Raw genomic sequence first — 22,536 nt, forward strand, 5'->3', positions numbered from 1 at the left:
CTCCAGTTTGTCCGTTTCTCTTTTTTATTACAGGACTGAAATTGCACCCTTTGGGCTTCTTTTTTCCTTTGTCACCCAGTTTTCGAAGGCCATTTCTCTCTTCCTTTGTATCCTTTTTCCCCCAAAGTGATGCCTTTCAAGATTGTCATCTCCATTCATGCTCCCTTCAGTCTTTTCTTCATTCGCAACCACAATTTACCAAGACTCTACAGAGTTTTATACCACAGGTTGACGTTCTTTCCAGCAATGGTTTCAAATCTATCTTTGACTGCATTCTCACTTCCTTCTTTTGTTTTCTATATAGTCTTCCCGGGGCTGGTGCCCAAAGTGTGACACACAGCTCTACTGGCATTTGGTATTAATTTTGTTTTTTTAACTTACAGGTAATTTGAAGATTCTAGGATCCTCTGTATTGCTTTCTAGGTAGTTCATTGCCTTCATCTAGGCCACCTCTTCTTAAGTGGTACTTGGGCACACCTAGGGAAAAGACATTGTTTTCTGCAGAACTATAGTCATTTTGATGATGTAGAAAAATCAGAGCAAGAAAGCCAGTGGGTTCATTGAATGCTGTGCAAAACCACTCAGTGGTTGGTTTCTTTAAAGGATAGAATTTTTAGAGGAAAGAAAAAAAAAAAACGATCAAAGAAACAGATCTATCTAATTTGAAGTTAAATAGATGCAAATATTTAACTGCATTCAAATGTGTTTTTATACTGTCAAGGAGTATAAAATAATAAAATAAAAATATCTTACAAAGTGTTGTCTATTACATTAAATTACTTTGAAACATCATTCATCTAGCAGCTCTGTATGTAATAAAGGTTTTAACACATAGCTATATTTGGTAGATGAGGAACCAAGACTCAGAGAGACTAACACACTTGATTTCCTGGTTACATTGGTGACTTGAGTAGAGCCAGGAGTAAAACATAAGCCCCCTGACAGGTAATACCAGTGTATTCCCAGTACCAGCCAAGCCTGTTATAGAATTCCTCACTCGTTCAGCCTTCTTTCCAAAGTTCATTCTCATTCAGTCACTTCCGTAACCTAAGGCCAGTCCTTGATAACAAATTACTAGAGACACATACTTTTCTGTGTTTTATTTCAAATTGCTTTGTGCCACAAAAACAATGCAAGTTGCTTATTCAATAGGTTGAACATGTTTTCTCACTAATGATCCACCTTCATCTCTCTTCACAGAGGACAGTTATGGGATGGATGGGAAGGTTAATCTGCCCAGTCTCACTGCAGACGGCAACTGGCAAGGCCCGGAGGATGTATACAGTGTGAATGGAAGCGCCTACAAGGACAGACGAAACTATAGACTTAGTCTGGCTGACTGGACTAATTACTTGAAGGATGTAGATAGAGTATTTGCACTGCTAAACAGTCACCATGAGCAAAACCAAGCCAATGAGACTAAAAGTGCTCCAAGTGATGGGCTCCTGGCTGTGTCTGCTGACCTCTCAGCCCCAGCAGAGATGGATGAAGACCCCCGGGGTAGGGTTGGGGAAGCGCCTCCTTTGACCTTGCTGGCTGACCTTCCCACCCTGCATTCCAGCCGACCAACATTCAGTCCAGACAGTCAACTTGAATGGAACAACGACATTCCCGAAGTTCATCGTTTGGATTCTGAACACTGGAGAAATCATAAAACTGACAAATGGATGGAGCATGAAGGGATCAATCACCTTGAAACTGATTTCAGCGGCAATGGCATGACAGAGCTGGTGCAGCCTAGACCCAGGCAGCAGAAGGGCCGTCCCCAGGATGGTCATCCAAAGGAAGATATTTCCGAAGATCAGCTGCTTCTTTCTGCACGTCCTGATGTTAACTCCACTGATCTGGTGATCAGAGAGTCCACCAGGGGGCCGCCTGTTTCCTCCAGCATCACAGAGAGGATGTCAAACCAAGTGGAGAAGAACCACAGGGCCGGGAGCCTACAGAGTCTAGAAGGCAGTGCCTCGTTTCCACTCTCCTCTGATTAGATGCCATGTGGCCTTACCCTAAACACAGTATTTTTTTTTTAATTTGTTCGTAGTAAACTAATAAAGGTGGTCATGACAGCCAGCATTCCAAACTGCCCCAGGTACACCTGTGCAGCGGAAGTCAGTGCGGACACGAGCGGCACGCACCTAGGGACTTGGTCTTCTAAGTCACTGTCAAGAATAGAGAGAAAGGTGCATTTGTGGGGTTTTGTTTGTTTGGGGGGGCACTAAAACAGTATTAACCTTTGAAAGTTCTAGGGATGTGTGTATACAAATGTTATCCAATCAAGATGGCTAGAATTGTGCCTTTCTGAGTTTCTGAAATTGACATCCTCGGTGAAATTTCAATCTGTTTTCCACTGCGTGCGTAATGTGGTTTCAATTCATTTTTAACCACTGGAATTTTTCAGTGCCCTTGCTTTTCACCCAGTGATTTTTGCACTTTGAGATGGGAATGCCATGTCTGTTTGGTTAGTCTTATTTTTTTCCCCAGGCTTGTCACAGCGTCACTGCTTGCTCTCAGTGTGACAAAGGAAAATGGACCCCAGGGATGACAGACAGTATCATCACATCTTGTTCAGCGTACGCTTTTGCCAGAAAATAATGCATGTGTTTTACCTCGACTTGCTAAAATCGATTAGCAGAAAGGCATGGCTAAGGATGTTGGCGGTAAAAATAAACAAATAAACAAAACAAAGATTGCCTGCTTTCTCTGTGCCTAGCCTCAAAGTGTTCATCATCTGCTTTAAAACTGCTAAATTTTTATTATTTGCTTAACAGGATAAAAGGACTGAAGACTTTTTTTTAATCTTTGTTTTGTTTTCTTGACCTGGCTAGTAAGCTTAAGTGTTGAGAAAATATATCTAGTTTTGAATTTATATAAGAAAAAAAAATTTTTTTTCAGTAAAACAAACTCATGAATGTTTCATAATTTAAATGCACCATATGTGTTCTATGGTTACTTTTAAGGCCTTCACCAGGTTCTGATTTTTTTTAAGGCATAAGTGAAAACTGCTTTTGAAATTCTGTGTTCTTGAAAATATTTGTCCTATTTAGATGTTTCAGTACCAGCAAAAGGATTATTACCTCACTGAGAGTTTGCAGTATCCTAGCCAACTTCCCAAGAAGGTATTTTTTAGCTTAATGGTAATTTTCATTTTATTTTTAGATAATCAAATGCATAGGTAAGTTATGTTACCTTTACGTGTTTAAGGTAAACTCTTTTAAAGAAAACCTGATATGTTAGAGTTGAATCTTTGATAACTTTGTCTTTATCATAGACTGTACATATGTTAAAATTAACTCTTTATCAGATGTGTGTGTCACCGGCTGAATGACAGATGAAACATATTTATGGTCATGAATGACGTGCTTTGTAAAAAAAGGTTTCAAGTTATTAGGAAGCATATTGTGTTTTTTAAAATCTTGTGTAATATTCTGTGATACTTTTATAGAACAATTCTGGCTTCAGGAAAGTCTAGAGGCACTATTTCTTAAAATAAAAGGAGTTTAAACTTTACCCGTTTCAGAGAAATGAACTTAACCAAGTTTCTGTGGTACACTCATCCCAGTAAAATGGAGTCCTGATCTAAATGTACATAATTTCTTTTTTCTTTTTAAATGTACATAATTTCTTTTTTCACTTTTTTTTTTTACCACACCTTGTGGCCTGTGGGATCTTAGTTCCGCAACCAGGGATGGAACCTGTGCTCCCTGCATTGGGAGCACAGAACCTTAACCACTAGGCCACCAGGGAAGTCCCTCAATGTATATGATTAAACATTATCCTTATTTGAAAAATTGATCCAAAGTCAGTGTATGTTATAGAACATTCTCCAGTTGATGATTTCAACATGGATTTGCCTCACTGGTTTCCAGAGGGGTGTAGCAGAGGCAGTCAAGGGTGGCTTCCCTGGGCAGGCAGCCTGGGCAGCTACAAAGGGGCCAGCGCTGGGCTGAATTCTCTACGGTTGCCATCTTGAAATTCTCAGTAGTCTTTGAACAAGGGACCCCATGTTCCCATTTTTCACTGAACTTGCAAATTATGTAGCCAGTCTTAGGCAGCAGAAATGGGAGTTTTTCAAAAGCAAGAGGACACACCACTCCCCTCCCTAAAGAAGGAAGTTTGAATTCTTTGGTGACCATGAAATTTGGTGAATTCCTCACCACCTTCCAAGACCTCAAGTTTTCTGATTGACAAGTTCCATATACCTCCTTCTATTCTAGATCTCCTGAGGAGCTTTTTCCCCTTCAGATAGAGAGGCTAACAATCTGTGACATGTCCAGAGCTCAGAACGTTAATAGTAAACGAAAAAAAAAAAAAAAAGCAAAGAACTTTGGGACCTGCCAGTTCAACCCCTGGATAATGAAGGAAACCATCTGTAAATGAGTGCTCAGTCGCGTCCAACTCTTTATGACCCCATGGACTGTAACCCACCAGGCTCCTCTGTCCATGGAATTCTCCAGGCAAGAATACTGGAGTGGGATGCCACGCCCTCCTCCAGGGATTGAACCCACGTCTCCTGCATTGGCAGGTGGATTCTTTACCACTGAACCACCAGGGAAACCCCAAACCATCTTTATCTGTTTGCTATAACAGAACCAGACTGGGTGGCTTACACAACAGAAATTTATTTTGTCACTCCTGGAGGCTAGAAGTCCAAGACCAAGGTATCGGCAGGTACGGTTTACCCAGAGACATCTCTCCTCGGCTGGCAGAGGACCACTTTCTTCTGTATCCTCACATGTCCTTTTCTCCGTGTGTACATTTCCCGGTGGGGGTGGGGCTCTTTTTCTTACGAAAACACTAGTCATACTAGATCAGGGCTCCACCATCAGGACTTCATTTAATTTCACCTCTTTAAAATCCTCTTTCCAGATACAGTCACACAGGAGATTAGGGCTTCAATATATGAATTTTGAGGGGACACTTTCCAGTCCTAACACCACGATTTCATGAGAGAAGAATCCAAGGTAATAGTGCTGTCCAAAGACGCATCCTTGTGCCTTCCTTGTTCCTGTCCCGCAAGATGTGAATAAACCAAATGTTGCTATCCTGGAGGAAATTCCACTGTGGTTCAATAACTATTTCTACTTCTGTTTAAGTAGCTACTTTGCATAAAGGGCTTGAGGGAAACTATTCAGATCTCAAAAGGCCCCCTGGAGATTTGCTGGCAGGCGGGTCTCCTGTAATCTGTGACAAAGCTGATGCCCAGAAGAGGTGTGCTGATGGCCACCTGTGTGCTCCCCATGGGTTTAGAAGAGAGATTTAGCAGAGTTGAGGGCCAGCCCTGTCCACTTTCCCCATTTCAACACACATGGGGGCACACACACACACACACGCACGCACCCCAAATCCATGAAAACAGAGGCCACAGTGGGGACCCCATCTGGTCAGTAGTGGAAAGATTGACAGGCATGAAATTATAGAAGACTAACTTCACCACAAACTCTAGTTTTTACTTTCTGCGTGAGCTTGGAAAAGTCACATAAGCACTCCAACACAGCTTCTTTGACTATAAAATAGGTTTGAGTCAAGGATGGCAGACACTCAGCAGACAGACTGCTTTTCCAAAACATGCCCAAGAAAGACAGTGCTAATTCCTTGGGACAGTTCTCCAACATCTCAGCCCTTCTGGTTCCTGGGTTAAACTTAGGTAGCTCTGTTGTTGTTCAGGTGCTAAGTTGTGTCCGACTCTTTCGTGACCCCATGAACTGCAACATGCCAGGCCTCTCTGTCCTTCACTATCTACTGGAATCTGCTCAAACTGTTCTCCAGTCAGTTCAGTGGCTCAGTCATGTCCAACTCTTTGCGACCCCATGGATTGCAGTATGCCAGGCTTCCCTGTCCATCACCAACTCCTAGAGTTTACTCAGGAGTAACTCCATAGAGTTGGTCCATAGAGTTGGTGATGCCATCCAACCATCTCTCCTCTGTCATCCACTCCCATTCCTGCCTTCAATCTTTCCCAGCATCAGGGTCTTTTCAAATGAGTCAGTTCTTCACATCAGGTGGCCAAAGTATTGGAGTTTCAGCTTCAGCAACAGTCCTTCCAATGAATAGTCAGGATTGATTTCCTTTAGGATTGACTTGATTGATCTCCTTGCAGTCCAAGGGACTCTCAAGAGTCTTCTCCGACACCACAGTTCAAAAGCATCAGTTCTTCAGTGCTCAGCTTTCTTTATAGTCCATCTCTCACATCCATACACGACCACCGGAAAAACCATAGCCTTGACTAGATGGACCTTTGTTGGCAAAGTAATGTCTCTGCTTTTTAATATGCTGTCTAGATCGGTCTTAGCTTTTCTTCCAAGGAGCAAACATCTTTAAATTTCATGGCTGAAGTCACCATCTGCAGCGATTTTGGAGCCCCCAAAAATGAAGTCTGTCACTATTTCTACTGTTTCCCCATCTATTTGCCATGAAGTGATGAGACTGCATGCCATGATCTTAGTTTTCTGAATTTTGAGTTTTACGCCAATTTTTTCACTCTCCTCTTTCATTTTCATCAAGAGGCTCTTCAGTTCTTCTTCACTTTCTGCCATAACGGTGATGTTATCTGCATATCTAAGGTTATTGACATTTCTCCTAGCAATTTTGATTCCAGCTTGTGCTTCTTCCAGCCCAGCATTTCTCATGATGTACTCTGCATAAAGTTAAATGAGCAGGGTGACAATATACAGCCTTGACGTACTCCTTTCCCGATTTACAACCCATCTGTTGTTCCATGCCCAGGTCTAACTATTGCTTCTTGAGCTGCATACAGATTTCTCAGGAGGCAGATCAGGTGGTCTGGTATTCCCATCTCTTGAAGAATTTTCCACAGTTTGTCATGATCCACACAGTCAAAGGCTTTGGCATAGTCAATAAAGCAGAAGTGGATGTTTTACTGAAACTCTCTTGGTTTTTTGATGATCCAGCAGATGTTGGCAATTTGATTTCTGGTTCCTCTGTTCTCCTGTAAGGCAGAGCATTTGTGTCCTTAGAATCCTCAGTGTATCCATAGGATTTCCCAGGCAAGAATACTGGAATGGGTTGCCATTTCCTCCTCAAGGGGAACTTCCTGACTCAGGGATCGAACCCAAATCGAACTGCGGAAGATTCTGTGCTGGAGAAGACTCTTGAGAGTCTCTTAGGCCGCCAGGAAATCAAACCAGTCAATCCTAAAGGAAATCAACCCTGAATATTCATTGGAAGGACTGATGCTGAAGCTGAAGCTAAAGCTCCAATACTTTGACCAACTCACGTGAAAAGTTGACTCATTGGAAAAGACCCTGATGCTGGGAAGGATTGAGGGCAGGAGGAGAAGGGGGCGGCAGAAGATGATGGTTAGATAGCATCACCGACTCAGTGGACATGAGTTTGGGCAAACTCTGGGAGACAGTGAAGGACAGGCAAGGCTGGCGTGCTGCAGTCCATGGGGTCACGAAGAGTTGGACACAACACCAGAACAACAACAGAGCCACCCAAGTCCAGCCAGGGAATCTGAAGGGTTAAGAGATTACAGCTTGTGTTTTTCCATAATGACCATTAGATGTCACTCTATTGCAACTAAAGACCTCTGCTGGGTCCCAGGGCCTAGACCCTTGGCAAAGCAGCCCTTTATATTGATTTCTAAAGTAGTAGCTCTACCATATCTCTAAGAAAACATCTAGAACAACTTGATCCATGGCAGGCTTGCTCTTTCTTCAGTGCCTAGGATCTTAGCCATTCCAGGAGGCCAAAGAACAGTTTAGCTTTCTACTGATTTATATTGGTATTATTAGCAGGGATTGCATCAAACTTTGACGTTTAAATTCAAGAGTGAGCCCCGAATATCGATCTCCTTGCTTCCCCATGACTCTGTGCAATTAAAAATGTTTTTTGGCTCCCATAAACCAAGCTACGGAGGCCGTCTCTGCCCAGCGGGCAATTTTTTAAAGACCAAAAGGAACTGAATGCTTTTTAACTGCTCTGAAAATGCTGAGGTTTTACCAAGTCTGGGGCTGAAGCATGGAAGATGAGTTGTCACATTCAAAACATTTCTGCTGTCTTCATTCCTTAAAAAGAAACTGTTTTCCTTCTGTGTTTATTTCAAATGGTATAATATCCAGAATGGCTCTGCTTCTCCCTTGAAGGTGTGGGCTATCGAAGAGATTCAAGGGAAATCCAGAGAAGACAGTATACTTGGATAGGGGTTACTATTTGGTCTTTGCATAAATGGCTCTTTTGTTAAATACACAAAGCCATGGAGGAAAAGAAAGTTTTGCCCAGAAATCAGTACAGAAGCACAGACTCCCTCCAATTATCCATGTATCTTGGGCTACTGTGACCTTTTAGTTTAGGTGTGCAAGGGGGTGGTAAATGGAAATCAATTGTCCTGCTTTCCACCTATTGAGTGCTCCAGAGCTGGGTTCTAAATATAGCCACTTTGCATCTCAGTCCATGAGTCATGCTGTTATTTCCAAGGCTCATTTAGCTCCTTCTGCCTCTCACCCAAAAGTTTGAGATGCCAGTATACTTAGAAAATGCCGTTACCCTTCAGATAAGCCCTCAAAATCCAGTGCTTTTTCCCCATGGGGGTTGGAGTCTGACCACAAATTCTTCCTCTAGGCTCAGGCCAGCTCCTGGCCGCCATGAGCAATGATCAGCTTGTTATTCAGTAGAGACTAGGGGAACGGGGCTTTTAACTGCTTTGGTGATCAAGTTTTTATATTTATTCCTTTGGAAATCATTCTTTTTTATGCTTGAGACTTTCCTTTGGTTTATCAATTCTTAGACTCATGAGTTGCTTCCCAGGTGGCTCAGTGGTAAAGAGTTCACCTGCAAAGACGTTAGGTTTGACCGCTGGGTTCGAAAATCCCCTAGAAAAGTAAATGGCCACCCACTCCAGTATTCTTGCCTGGAAAACACCATGGACAGAGGAGCCTGTCAGGCTACAGTCCTTGGGATGGCAAAACAGTCGGATACAACTTAGCAACTAAGTAACAACAGACTCATGAGTTGCACTCCTTTGGAAATACCCTTAAACCTATCATGGTCAACTTGGTGGCAAAGAGTAACATCCATCAAATGCCTGCTATCTGCTCCCCAACACTTCCAGGACCCAGCAGTTAAGCAGGGACACACCTCTAGTTCAGAGGAATACAGTGTGTCACTTCCAGTCTGAGACACAGAAAAGCCCCTTTGCCTTTCTCTATGCTTCTTCCTTGCCTCTAACAACCAAAACCATCTCTGAAAGTTCCAAATTGTGCAACTTCAAGATGAGGGAGCCTCTGTCAGGCTGGGTCCCTGAAGGACTCTAGAACAGACCCACACAGATGTGTCTTATTAATGAGAAATGAATTTTGTGCTATGAAGCCACTGAGATTTGGGGATTGGCATGTTATTTAAGTATGACATAGCCTATCCTGACTAACACCAACCATATTCAAGGCATACAGTTCTGTAACTCAAATTTTGTTTGAATTTAAATAGATAAAAGATGAAATGCTTAGAATTATTCTCTTTGGTGACTCAGAAAATATGCTACCACAAGTTCCTAAAAACTATAGTCCCAGTTTGGCTTCAAGGAAAAGTTACCAGTTAGGTAAGGAAAATGAAATGAAATGAAATTTGTGCCATTTCATTTGTGCCATTTTCCAGAGAAAGTGGAGGCCCATTTAACCTCATCTAATCCCTGTGTCTTTTTTTTTTTTTTGGCTGCACCAGTTGTGGCACACAGGATCTAGTTCCCCAACCAGGGATCGAACTAGGGCCCCGGCACTGGGAGCATGGAGTCCCAGCCACTAGACCACCAGGAAAGGCCCCTGGTGGGCCTTTACAGTGGGAGAAAACATTGACATCATTACTTCATCTCTTCAAACCCCCAAAATCTTAAGCGACAAACAAATTTCAATCCAACACACATTTTATTCTTTTTTTTTTAAACTTTTTTTTTCTGAATTTGCAATAATCAAGTATTCAAGATGTTGTAAACCAATGTTTCTTAGTACAATGACAATAGATTTCATTAAACACAGGAAATTATACATCTTGTACATTACCCTAAGAGGTCTCCAAATAAATATTCATTTTAAAAATCACAAAATCAAATTTCTTTATGCAACAACTCAAAACAGCCTTTCATCACAAGCACACCCTATACACAAATACACACACACTGAACACACACGCCACTAGGGCCCTAACACCAGGTTATTGGACACAGTTATCACTTTTCCTTTAACTAAAGAATCGGTGGCTGACCTGCCATTCTCATGCTTCCAAATTAATATTTGGGGTAGAGGTATGTATTTTAAGAAAAATGCCCACTATAAAGTCTTACCATTATCCTTATCTTTCATTTCAACATACAAACTTTAAACTTCTTTTGTTCACCCCTTTGGTTTAATATGTCCCTGCAATTACTTCAGTTTTCAATAATACCTTCTCCTTCAATTTCAATATGTAATAGTAGAATACCAGAAAAAGACAACACCTTCAAAATCTCAATATTATAAAAACACCTTACATGTGTGTAAGGTTTTGGGGGAGAAGAAATAAGAAAAGATTATCTGAAATATTTTTCCCCTCTCTCTGAAATTATTTTTAGCATCTGATTATTCTTGCTAAAATAAATATCAAAAGCACTGAGTTTTCCATAAAAAAAAGTAATCCTCCTTACACTCTTCTTTTTTGCAGCGTTAAGTTCATGAATTAACTGTGGTAACGAGAGTAATGAATGCTTATTTTCTGAGAAACTCTCCAGATTTCTAAAAGCAAAGCACATGCAGCCCGTTCAGTGAAATACTGTCAAGTCAGTGGTGCATTTTTGTAGTGAGCATGCATCATCAAATACTTCTAGCACCGAGGCATTTATTTTTTAATGTTTTAAAAGCAAATACCCAGGGAGGGTTTACATCATAGCTGGCTTCCCAGCTGGTTGCTAATGGTAAAGAACTCGCCTGCCAATGCAGGAGACATAAGAGACGTGGGTTCGATCCCTGGGCTGGGAACAACCCCTGGAGGAGGGCATGGCAACCCACTCCAGTATTCTTGCCTGGAGAATCCCATGAACAGAGGAGCCTGGCAGGCTACAGTCCATAAGGTTGTACAGAGTCAGTCACGACTGAAGCAACTTAGCACGAATGACCCTTCCTGGGGCTGAGTAAAAATGAAGTGCTTAAAATAACCTCTTCAAACATACACAGATCTCATTCCAATGTGGCAAGAAGTCTGGGATAGATACAGCCAGCAGCATACTAGAAGGTAAGGAAAGCAGAGAAGATAGAAAAGATAAAGTGCATGAGGCCAGAAATGTCGCCTTGCCAGCCATGGCACTCCCTTCCAAACTAGAAAGAGGAAATGCAGTTATATGTGTGTAAAGAATCTCTACCCATCCATATAACAGGAATAGCAAGCCTGCATCCTAAACAATACTGGGGTTATGCAGTATTTTGATATCCACCTGCTACTTAGTACTCTTGCCTGGAAAATCCCATGGACAGAGGAGCCTGGTGGGCTGCAGTCCACGGGGTAGCGAAGAGTCGGACACGACTGAGCGACTTCACTCACTTCGCTACTTAGAATACTCAGTATGCACCTTTATGAGGCTTACTAGGTGGCACCAGTGGTTAAAAAAAAAAAAAAAAAACACACAAACAAACAAACAAAAAAACCCGCCTGCCAATGCAGGAGACCTAAGAGATGCACGTTCAATCCCTGGGTCAGGAAGAGCCCCTGGAGGAGGGGATGGCAACCCACTCCAGTATTCTTGCCTGGAAAATCCCATGGACAGAGGAGCCTGGCGGGCTACAGTCCAGGGGGTCACAAAGAGTTGGACACAACTGAAGTGACTTAGCAGACACACACACGCACCTATATATCAGTAGCTATGATCACATTTCTGTGTCATTTAGGATGCTTTAAGTACACACAAAGTCATACTGTATTTGGCTACCACCCTAGGTTCCTGCTCAAGCACAACTAGAGAATCTCCAAATGCTTCAGGTCCAAGCAAACTATAAAGCTTCTCTTTGGTGCACCTGTATTTGATACAAAACAGGCTCCAAGAAGAAACTTCTTGGCTCCAAGTCTACCAAAGAATGCCAGACAGAAATGCAGGCTCAGAGAGAACTGTCTTGGTGGTTGGTGAAAAGGCAGGACTACCATTACCTCCTCCAGGTAAGCCCCTGCTGACATTTCTAGGGGCATGAGCCCATTTATTCCTGCAGCTACTAAGGGTGACAATCAGTAACAACTGGGCTGTGGTTTGTCATAACATATAACATTTTGTATCTGTTCACTTAACAAGTAACACTTTGTGTATGTTCATGTTAAACTTGTATTAAGAAACTTAAAAGCTAGTCATTTAAAAAACTAATAGAAATGTTAACATTCTGAAAGAGGAGGGGACAAAAAGAACATACACTTGAAATCCCCAAGACTCAGATTCAAAATTCTGAACCGCCTTTCCTCATAATGGTTCGTTTCAGACACTACTGAGATGCAATGTTAACACTAAAATTGGTTTTGTTCTACATTAAATAGGAACTATAAATAAATACTTGAGGTAAGTTAGGGCAAACAGTTGTGAATATAAGACTTAGCTAAATAAATGTAAATTTACCTTGAAAATCAAAACATTCCATTTTGATGTTTTCTACAGATTTTTTGTCTATTTTACAATAATAATAACTTCTCTACTCTTCAGAAATAGTAACACATCAAAATATGAAATGCTTCACCTCACTATCTTATAGTCACATCTTACCTATGTTAACCAAAATTACTGTAAGTATTACGTAGTGTAAGAAGTGCACGACAAGAAATGAGCATCCAAACCCTGACTTGGCCACTATGTAAATCCTAAACAAATCACTTGACCTCTATGAGCCTCAGTGTTCATGACCTGTGTTTTAGAAGAACAATAAAAAATAGCTATCTTGCAAAGTTATTTAGAGGATTAAAATGCATGCTACCTATTGTGTGCTTGATAAAAACGCTCTGCTAATAGCCAACTCTCAACAACTGCTCACTTGCTTCCTCTCTGCTGCTCCTTTCTTTTCCCCACCCTAGTTCTTGACTGTTTTCAAGAATTAAATCCACCTACAAAGGATAAAGATGTCAAGCTAAAGAAGATAGCCAAAATAATGTGTGCCAACTGCCCACTCTACCGCCTGGGGTTTCTAAATTAATAGGCTAGACTCAAGGATATTATATTTGCACATTAAGGCCAAATAATACTTTAAACTACAGAATTTTTAAAAGAACAAGGTGACCTTTTCAAAAAAAACCAAGTAATTAGAAGCCTAAGCTCACGGAGAGTGTCAATTAAACTTATATTAGGAGTGGTGACTCTAAAAGTAACATGACCAATTTATTATCAAGCGTATAAGGACCTTGTATATACAATCAAATGGTGTCATTTAGCAAATAGACACTTTAGTTAACTACTTAATATTCCAATGATGCCACCTGAACCCAAAGTGCTTTGGGGACAACTCTTAATTGGTACATATTCCAAAACATCAGTCTCCCACGATTTTTACCGCTTATTTTACTTTTACCAACAACATGGTAATGCTATACCTGCTAGTTATAAGTCCCAGATATTTGAGGAAGTACAGCATTAACATTGTGGTGTACAGTTCCGGCCAATTTCTTTGAATTTGGGTTGACCTAATCAACCCAAGGGATTTCATAGACTGGCAGATGGTAATTGGGTAAAATAGCTTTTGACAAGGAAATGACACTCGTGATGGCTGAACTGAATGAATCTCCAAGGTAAAGACAGGGAGGGATCTCTATTTATACCTGATTTCTCATACCATCATTTCTGATCATAGATTTCTAAGGGCAGTGTTCCTTTTCAAAATGTGATAACAGGAAGAGAGAAATTCTAAGAGTGTGGAAACACACAATCTTAGCTACAAAAAAAAAAAAAAGAAGTGCCAACCTTCCCAAATTCTCTCAATGTTTCTTAATAATCAGAGGAAATTTAGAAGATAATCACATCTCTTCCCAATCTACCTATGTTTTGCTTCAACCCAATAAGAAACTTTCTCTTCTAAAGGGTCAAAGATCTCCCACAAAGGGTGAGGGGGATCACAAAGGCCCTAGAGTAGACTCAAAGACATAAAGCAGTATTCTCTGAAGATCTTCGAAATACACCAAGTTGACCAAAGTTTTACAGACACAGTGTAATTACAGGCAATGATGCTTCTTATGACTTAGCCAAACAAGTCTGCTCTAAGGAAGTCCTTGTCACCCAGGACTGCCAATTCCACCCTGTAGACATTATTTAGCCTAACTGCCAACTCCACCCTATAGAGAACCTTTCCATAAACTGCCTGCAACCAAGAGAACCATTTGACCAACACCATTCCTAAGTTAAAGAAGAAAACAATCTTGAACCAGGAATATTCACACAACTCCACCCATGCACCCATGCATAGAGGCAAAAAAGCCAGGAATCATGGGTCAATCACATTCCTTCTACTGAAGAGTGTAAATGAGACAAGAGAATCATTTCCCAAATCAGCCTCACATAAGCCTAGGCACATTGGCAGAAACAGTTCTCCATCATATTGATATTTGTACATTACAGTCCCTCCTAAGTCTGAGTTGTCATAATTCTTTTTCTGGGCAGCCAAATTCCACAGGTTAACTCGCATCAGTTTATATTGCTATCAGGAGGCACCTACCTTCAGAACCACATAGAAAACATTCCATGCGGATCTAAATCAAAGTGATGTGCTGAGAGGTACTGAAAAGGATGGTGGCTGTTGAACCCCAAGTGCATTTAGGAACAGAAAAATCCTCTTGCAAAATCACTTCAGGAAAGTTACAGTAGAAAGAAACTAAAGGGAGGTATAAAATGGTTCTAACTCTGATAAGGTAGGATTCAGTATGACAGGCCAGTTTATTTTAAATAATTTTCAACCTTTACTTAGGATCATCACCAAGATCTGGCTCACAGATCTCCCTCCTTTGTTCAACATGGATTTCATGCCACAGGTACAGCTTTCCTGATTCAATGACTCCATTTTCACAACAACCACAGCAATTCTCTGCACATAAAAAAGAAAACTACAGCCCTGCTAGTGCTTCCAGGGATATAACTAAAATGATCAGGTGAGACTCAATCTTATTTCTGCGGGATTTCTTTTTTCCAACTCCTTTGAGCGTTAAGGTTACAATTCTCAACAACCCTTACATGGGCCCTTAAAAGCTAAAGAATTTCTGCAGCAATTTTCTTTGGATGAGAAAGCCATCAGTTTCTTTTCTTATTATGCATCTCAAATGACAGTTTCTAGCCATATTGTTTAGCACACGAGTGTTAAAGTCCCTTATGAAAGACTCCTGTAGTTTATATTCAAGCTCTCAGGTTCATGACTCAGCAGCTTCCTTTATAGTGGGACAGACAGACTAAAAGAGAATGTGTCTTATGAAACAAACTAGCTGTTCCCTTTCTCATGCTATGCTTATGGTTCTGGTGAAGCATATAAGAAGTTCTACCTGATTTTTAATTCTGCTATGGCTTAAAAAGCTATAAACAGTACTTTAGGGAAAGTTTAGCTTCCTCTTTTCAAAAAAACTATCTGCTTTAGTCTCTGAAAGCAAAAGTAACATGCTGCACTTATATTTTCCAATCAAATTGCATAGTTGAGGCAAATTCATTTGTGCTTTGTAGCAGAACTCACAGTAGTTGTTCATATCTAAAAACCTTGATTTGTAAATGCAAAGTCACGGTCAAGCTCACCCTTGTTCAGAGAGTATGCTAATGATATGCACTGCCATTACACTTCCCAAGATTTTGTTAACCACACACCCAGCCTTCTACCATATCAGAGCATGAGCGTCAAATCAACATCTCAGAAACAGTAACAAATCTATCTAAACTCCTCCTTGGAGAGGAGGAAAGGCTCATTCTTGTTGAGGTATCCAGCCCTCAATCAACAGTGGCTGTGTATAGTGAGTTTTGTTGGTTTGAGGATTGTGTCTTTAGAGGTTAAAAAAAGAAAGAAAAGAAGGCACGGGTGTTTCTCAAGTCGCCATATTCAACTCAACCAACAAAACCAAAGTCTTCCATTTTCAAGCTTCAGGAGGGAGGCTACATGGCCGCAGGGCTTTCTTCCAGCCCCAGGTCTGGGGAGGAACTTATTGCTTCTGGGAATGGCCCCGGATAGGTCTGTGCCGTGTACTGGATCCCTTTTTGCAGAGCAGTCTCTTCGTGGAATTCTCCCTGGGTGCTAAAAGCGGGACAAGATCTAGTCCGGGCAGCCTTATTGGCACTGTCGGGGCGGCCCACCGTCTCGCTCACAGTGCTCAGAGGGAACTCTCTCCACCTTTGCCTCTGCAGTTCCTCCTCCTTGTATTTAATGGAGTACCAGGCCAGAAAAATAAATATAAAGCCAACAAATTTGAGGCCGGCTGCTAAACCAAAATAGACGAAACGAAATGACGTGACATTGTACTCCCAGCAAGAGCCTTGCACTCCACACTCCTGTTGCCAGAGCATGCAGGTGGTGTCAATAACTGCTCCAAAGTAAATTGGAGTCGGAATGTATGCTAGAGTGGTAGGGGAAAAGAAAAAGAAAAGATGTTAGCACGTCTTATAAGAGGAAACAGATTTATAAATTAACAAGATATCTGTTTACTCTAAAATCAGTTCAGAGGAGTGGTTTTTCTGTGTTGTTTTTTGGAAATATACATCACATCTTGTCATAATATTCTTTTTATAGACATGTTCACTACTACTTTAAATCTTTCACGTCACAGCTGAGTCGGAATGTGCTTTGGTTTTTTAGACATTTTATGATGTTTATTTTATAAGTATTACTTATTAGACATATTATGATATAACATGTCTAAAAAGCAAGAACACATTTTTATGTCTGCTCAATATTGGAGAAGGCAATGGCACCCCACTCCAATACTCTTGCCTGGTAAATCCCATGGACCGAGGAGCCTAGTGGGCTGCAGTCCATGGGGTCACTAAGAGTCGGACACGACTGAGCGACTTCACTTTCACTTTTCACTTTCATGCACTGGAGAAGGAAATGGCAACCCACTCCGGTGTTCTTGCCTGGAGAATCCCAGGGACAGGGGAGCCTGGTGGGCTGCCATCCATGGGGTCGCACAGAGTCGGCCACGACTGAAGTGACTTAGCAGCGGCAATATTAGATAACAGCATAACTTGGAAAAGAATTTTAAAAAGAATAGATGAATGTATACTTATAACTGAATTACTTTGCTATACACCTGAAACTTAACACAAAGTTGTTAATCAACTATACTCCAATATAAAATCAAAAGCTAAAAAAAAAAAAAAAGAATTTTACAAAAGATTCTATTAAGTTAAAACAAGAGTAATAATATATTTTTAGACATAAAAATTTACATTGATAAAAATGTAATTAGGGAGGGGAGTTCCCTGCATGTACAGTGGTTAGGACTCTGTGTTTTCACTGTCTTGGCCCTGGGTTCAGTTCCTGGCCCAGGAACTAAGATCTTGAAAGCCACGTGGCATGGCACCTTCCCCTCAAAAAAGTCAGATTAATATCTGAAATTTAAAAACAAATAGGCCACTCAATTCAAGGCACTAGAAGCCTTTGATGCCCACTGACAAGTCCTCACTCTTGGTCTGGGCCATCAACCACAACAGAAGACAAAAAAGGAATACCAGAGAGGATTCCTGTTGCCAAGGGGCAGATGATATTTAAATGTTTAAAATGTTTCACCCTTCAAAACTGAAATAAGCAGTTTGAATTAAAAAAAATTTTTTTTGTCCTGTGGGTGATGATACTGATTACTGAGGAAAATAACAGCTTAAGAAAATGACAGACTGCCCCTTAAGAAAGAAAACAATATTCTTGACAATAAGGAAGTCATATAAAAATATACTGAAGTCGGACACACTGCTCCCCAGTCACTCTCCCAAGACATCACAGGTGATGCAATGTTTGTAGAAGTCAGAAGGATGTTCTTCGAGTCCAAATAAATTCTGTGACTTACCACATTGACACAGCGCTAACAAGCTTCTCTGTTAAAAAGAAATCTTGCTGCTGTTTAGTCGCTGTCCTGTTTGACTCTTTGCGACCCCACGGACTGCAGCCCACCAGGCTCTTCTGTCCATGGAATTTTCCAGGCAAGAATACTGGAGTGGGTTGCCATTTTCTCCTCCAGAGGATTTTCCCAACCCAGGGATCGAACCTGTGTTTCCTGCATTGGCAGGTGGATTCTTTAGCACTGAGCCACTAAGTAAAGCTTAGTCCCTATATATCAATTAGGACATCTTTTTTCCATTTAGAATTTATTATTTCTTTTCCTCAGAAAGTCTGATCAGCATACTCTTTACCCAGTCCAGTACAATTACTAGAAAGAAATAAGGAACTGAAATTTTCGGACACATATACACACAAAGTAAGCATTAATTCCCATCATTTTCATGTTACAAAGTCACAAAAGGGACAGAAACACCAGGGCTGTAAGCCCACAACAGTTTCTTGGTTCAAGATTTCTAACTGTACAAAACTCAGGGGAATTTAGTCCAAGTGCATACTCAGAGTGAAAGAGAAACCGATCAAAAGTCAGTTTTGTTTTGTTTCATCAGTGACAGAGTTGGTCAGCTTTTGGTTCAAATCAGAAAATGAGGAAGTTGCGCCTGCCCACTAACGTGTAAACTCCTAGCTAGTACGAATGGTAACAAGTGATCTGACTTGACATTTTTTAAAGGACAGTGAAAATTTGGCATCTGCAAAGAGGAACTAAAAGGCAGTGTGGGAAATTTAGGAACATACCAAGTGTTCTCAATAAAACAAACTGCATTCCCAGGGCAAAAGGCCTCTCTTCATCTTTTACAGACCTACAAAGAAGGTAAAGAAATATTTTAGAACAAGGGCTTCAAGAAAATGAATGTCAAGTCAAACCTGCTTAGCTGCAGGGCCAGGGACCACATAGATAATGGGCCAAAATATTGATTTCGCTAGAAGTTACTAACAATAGTTGAACAAGACGGCTTATCGCTACATCACTGAATAAAGGTCTACCCAGTGAAGACTCCAAAGAACTCTGATTAACTCCACTTTTTGTGTAAATAACACGTGGAAAGATAAAGGTTCAGGGCTGAAACTACAGAAGCAGCTCTGAGCTTGCAAAATCAACTCTTAAAAAAAAACTGATAATCCTAACTATTGCATTATTTTTCTGTTTGCCTGCATTTTCCACAATGGCACACTGAAATTTACTTCTGCAATTTCTCAAGGAAAAATATAGAGAAAAAAGTTTTTTTTCTAACAGTCCCAAAATGTATTGGAAATAAGTCAAAAGTTAGAAATGGAATGAATCCTTCCCCGTCACCTCACTTTTTCTTCTTTTCCTAAAACTTAAGTTTCAAGTAAATCCCACATGGCAGGATGATTGGAGTCTATTGATGTTGTAATTAGCAAAGATTGAATGTCTCCTTTTCTGAAGTTTTGGGTTAGAAGACAACTGATGATCTGCCATGTTTAAACATTATTAAACAGGCACCTCTTTTCTGGTTATTTAACATCTCTTGTAGAATTAAAGTTCAAAGTATTAGATTAGTAACGATTCCCATTTTTTTTATGATGAAGTACTTTATCATTTCTAGCCCATACACATAGGGTTCTCAGTATGCAATGTGAAATTCTCGAGGACCAGTGTACTTGTCATCTTTTCCCCTAATTTCTTTACTTGCTTACAGCAATTCCCCCAGTGTGGCACACACTGTCGTTACTCTGTAAGTATCTGCTGACTGAGGATCTGAGGATTGGTCCCAAACCAATGGGACCAGTGGGACTCCTGGGTACCATTTGTTATCTTGCCGTCAAGGAACTCATAAGCTGAGCAACATCTAACTCAGCATCCCATAGAAGGGAAGCCAGACTATGCAGAACTGGCAGGCAAGCAGCCCAAGCTCCCTGCTAAGAAAGACATCTCAGCAGATGCATCCCACCAGAAGCCAGCATCCTGGGTTACCAAGGAGCCCAGGGAGGGCACAAAAGGGAGACTGTGGAGACTGACACCCCTCCTTCCTTCATCCCCCTGCATCCCAGTCCTCCTAAAGCTGCTGTGGCCATGCTTTCATCTCTTCACCACGTTGTCCACTCCCTTCCTTGGTCTATGGCCATCTTTACCTCAAATACCAACACTCTGATTCGAATGTGTTGGTGTCAACATTTTAAATAGAGCCTCCATTAAGGTAACCTCCACATTCTCTCTCAGAAGTAAAAAAAAAAAAACAAACACCACACACACACACACACACAAATGGGATATATAATATGGCAAAGAAAGCACAGCATGAACAACTTAAAATTACATTTCCTAGTCTGCCCTTTCCCTGATTCAATGCCAGAATGTTATATGATAGTGAAATTAATGAAATAAGCATTTGGAATTGCAAGCCCAGCAACAACGGTCACTGATCCTGGAGGTATTAACTACCTACAAGGTCAGAGAGAATATTCTTAGCCGTATGTACGATTTAGTGACTTCACCAAATGACTTGTCACCTCCTCTCAGGGCAGGCTTCTTGTAGCTAATACAGTCATAGCTTTCAGCTCCTGAACTTGAACCTTTCAGAAGAGACTTCAGGAACCAAAGGCATCCAAACAAAGTTTCCCTGAACTATGGGGACATAATTCATCTAAATAAAAAAAGTCCTGGAGGATGAAATGTTGCTGTTGTTTAGTTGCTAAGTCATGACCAACTCTTTTGCGACCCCATGGACCGCAGCCCACCAGGTTCCTCTGTCCATGGGATTTCTCAGGCAAGAATACCAGAGTGGGTTGCCATTTCCTTCTCCAGGGGATCTTCCCGACCCAGGGATCTAATCCATGTCTCCTGCACTGGCAGGCAGATTCTTTACCACTGAGCCATCTGGGATGCTCAATGAATGTTACCATCTTCCTTTCCCTTCCTGACATGGGAAAACTCCCTTCTCTTAAGTTCACCAGGTAAATGTCTGAAGCACTTTCCTGCACAATCTCATTTGGCTTTCATCACCACTTTACCCCATCAGTCCCCAGTCTGGAATAAAAATTCTGGCAATTCTGAGTGTATAACCCAACCTAGATGTTGAACGCCGTCCTCACCTGAGTGTTACTATGATGGCTGACGGTTGGGCGCATGCTGTGATGAAGGTCACTATGAACAGAAAAACTAAGAATGGGATGAGGGTGTTACAGGACCGTTTACACTTCCCGGACACAGCGTAGCCGTTCTCATTGAGGTACGTCTTGACGATAACCACGCGGAGCTGGCTGCGCTGTCCCACTGTGGGCGGTGTGATCACCTGGCGGCTCTGAACACAGGTGCATTCTGTGTAGTTCCGCATCTAAGTGATAATAAAGATCAGTGGATGACGATCCAAAGCAAAATTCAGCATACGAACAGTCAGAGTTAAAAGGCTCTAAAATCACTCCAGCATTTAAAAACATGCAGAATAGTTCATTGAAAGTATCTTCTGGGAGCTCTCTGGTGGCCTAGTAGTTAAGACTCCAGGCTCTCACTGTCGCAGCCTGGGTTCAATCCCTGATCAGGGAACTGAGGCCCCACAAGTTGTGCAGCACAGCCCAAAAAAGAAAAAAGAGGAAAATATCTTCCTCATTTTAACAGCAAGGATTCAAAAAGTGCATCTAACAACATCAAAATCTGCTGCTCAGGGTTGTTTAAACTTTGATCAGAAACCTTCAATACTCAATTCTTTACTATTCATGTTCCATAAGGTCTTGCCAGGGGCGAGGTGGTAAAGAATCCACCTGCCAATGCAGGAGACTGAAGTTCAATCTCTGGGTTGGGAAGATTCCCCTGGAGTAGGAAATGGCAACCCACCCTGGTATTCTTGCTGGAAAATCCCAGGGACAGAGAAGCCTGGCGGGCTATAGTCCATGGAGTTGCAAAGAGTCTGATGCAACTGCACAAGCACAGCCCTGTTCCATATCCTCATTTTGGGTCATAAATCAGATGCTGCTTCAATGGATGTTCATTCTTGGGCTCTCCAAACAGAGAAGCCTCTCGAAAACAGGAACTAAACCTTATTTTCATTTGTGCTCACCAGAGTGCTTAACAAAACCCTGGAACAGTGTAGGATCAAATGTAAATATCTGTTAAATAAATGCAGAGAGTTCACAATGCAACTGTAACGACTTCAGTACCAACCCTAGTGAATGTATCACTGGCTGTTTCATTTGAAACCAGCTAATACAAGGGACTCAAAAGATGTCTCAAACGAAACAGCCAATGGACCTTTCTATTACGCTGCTTTTACTGAATGGACATCAGCTGAGCTCACTGTCATTGTGACCTCTCAGCCACCCAGAGAAGCAGGAGGTACAAGTACAAAGATGGGGAGCCGCGTGGCCGCCTGTGCTCCAAGGACTGTGGGCCTCTTTGTATGAATGAGGGCCACAGACCAGAGGACTCAGTGGCTAAGTCCTTCCCCGGGGGCGAGTGAGTCCTCTGGTCTGTGGCCCTCATTTGAACAGCAGGTCTCATTGTCCCTTTCAATTCAGTCACACCCTGCAGCTCACCAGTTATATAAAGAGGAGCCAGCAAAAG

General features: G+C 41.5%; 2 protein-coding genes across 10 annotated transcripts in view; one reads left to right on the top strand and one right to left on the bottom strand.

Moving 5' to 3' along the window:
- SULF1 (sulfatase 1) overlaps window positions 1–3,507 on the top strand; it is a 199,909-nt gene extending 196,402 nt beyond the window's left edge. For 5 of the 7 annotated variants that reach the window (XM_027561142.1, XM_027561140.1, XM_027561141.1 and 2 more), the window contains one exon: window positions 1,201–3,507. In XM_027561142.1, coding sequence (XP_027416943.1) covers window positions 1,201–1,988 — 788 coding nt within the window. In that variant the 3' untranslated portion in view covers window positions 1,989–3,507. The remainder of the gene's footprint in view (window positions 1–1,200) is intronic. The other 2 variants (XM_027561145.1, XM_027561146.1) reach the window with 2 other exon arrangements.
- Window positions 3,508–9,859: 6,352 nt separating this feature from the next.
- The window catches only part of SLCO5A1 (solute carrier organic anion transporter family member 5A1), a 152,470-nt gene continuing 139,793 nt past the window's right edge, over window positions 9,860–22,536 (bottom strand). For all 3 annotated transcript variants that reach the window (XM_027561150.1, XM_027561147.1, XM_027561148.1), the window contains 3 exons: window positions 21,072–21,313; window positions 18,753–18,817; window positions 9,860–16,521 (listed from right to left, as the gene is read on the bottom strand). In XM_027561150.1, the coding sequence (XP_027416951.1) occupies window positions 16,064–16,521; window positions 18,753–18,817; window positions 21,072–21,313 (765 nt within the window). In that variant the 3' untranslated portion in view covers window positions 9,860–16,063. The remainder of the gene's footprint in view (window positions 16,522–18,752; window positions 18,818–21,071; window positions 21,314–22,536) is intronic.

This window comes from Bos indicus x Bos taurus, chromosome 14 (genome assembly GCF_003369695.1).
Source record: "Bos indicus x Bos taurus breed Angus x Brahman F1 hybrid chromosome 14, Bos_hybrid_MaternalHap_v2.0, whole genome shotgun sequence".
In the NCBI taxonomy this organism is placed as follows: Eukaryota; Metazoa; Chordata; class Mammalia; order Artiodactyla; family Bovidae; genus Bos; species Bos indicus x Bos taurus.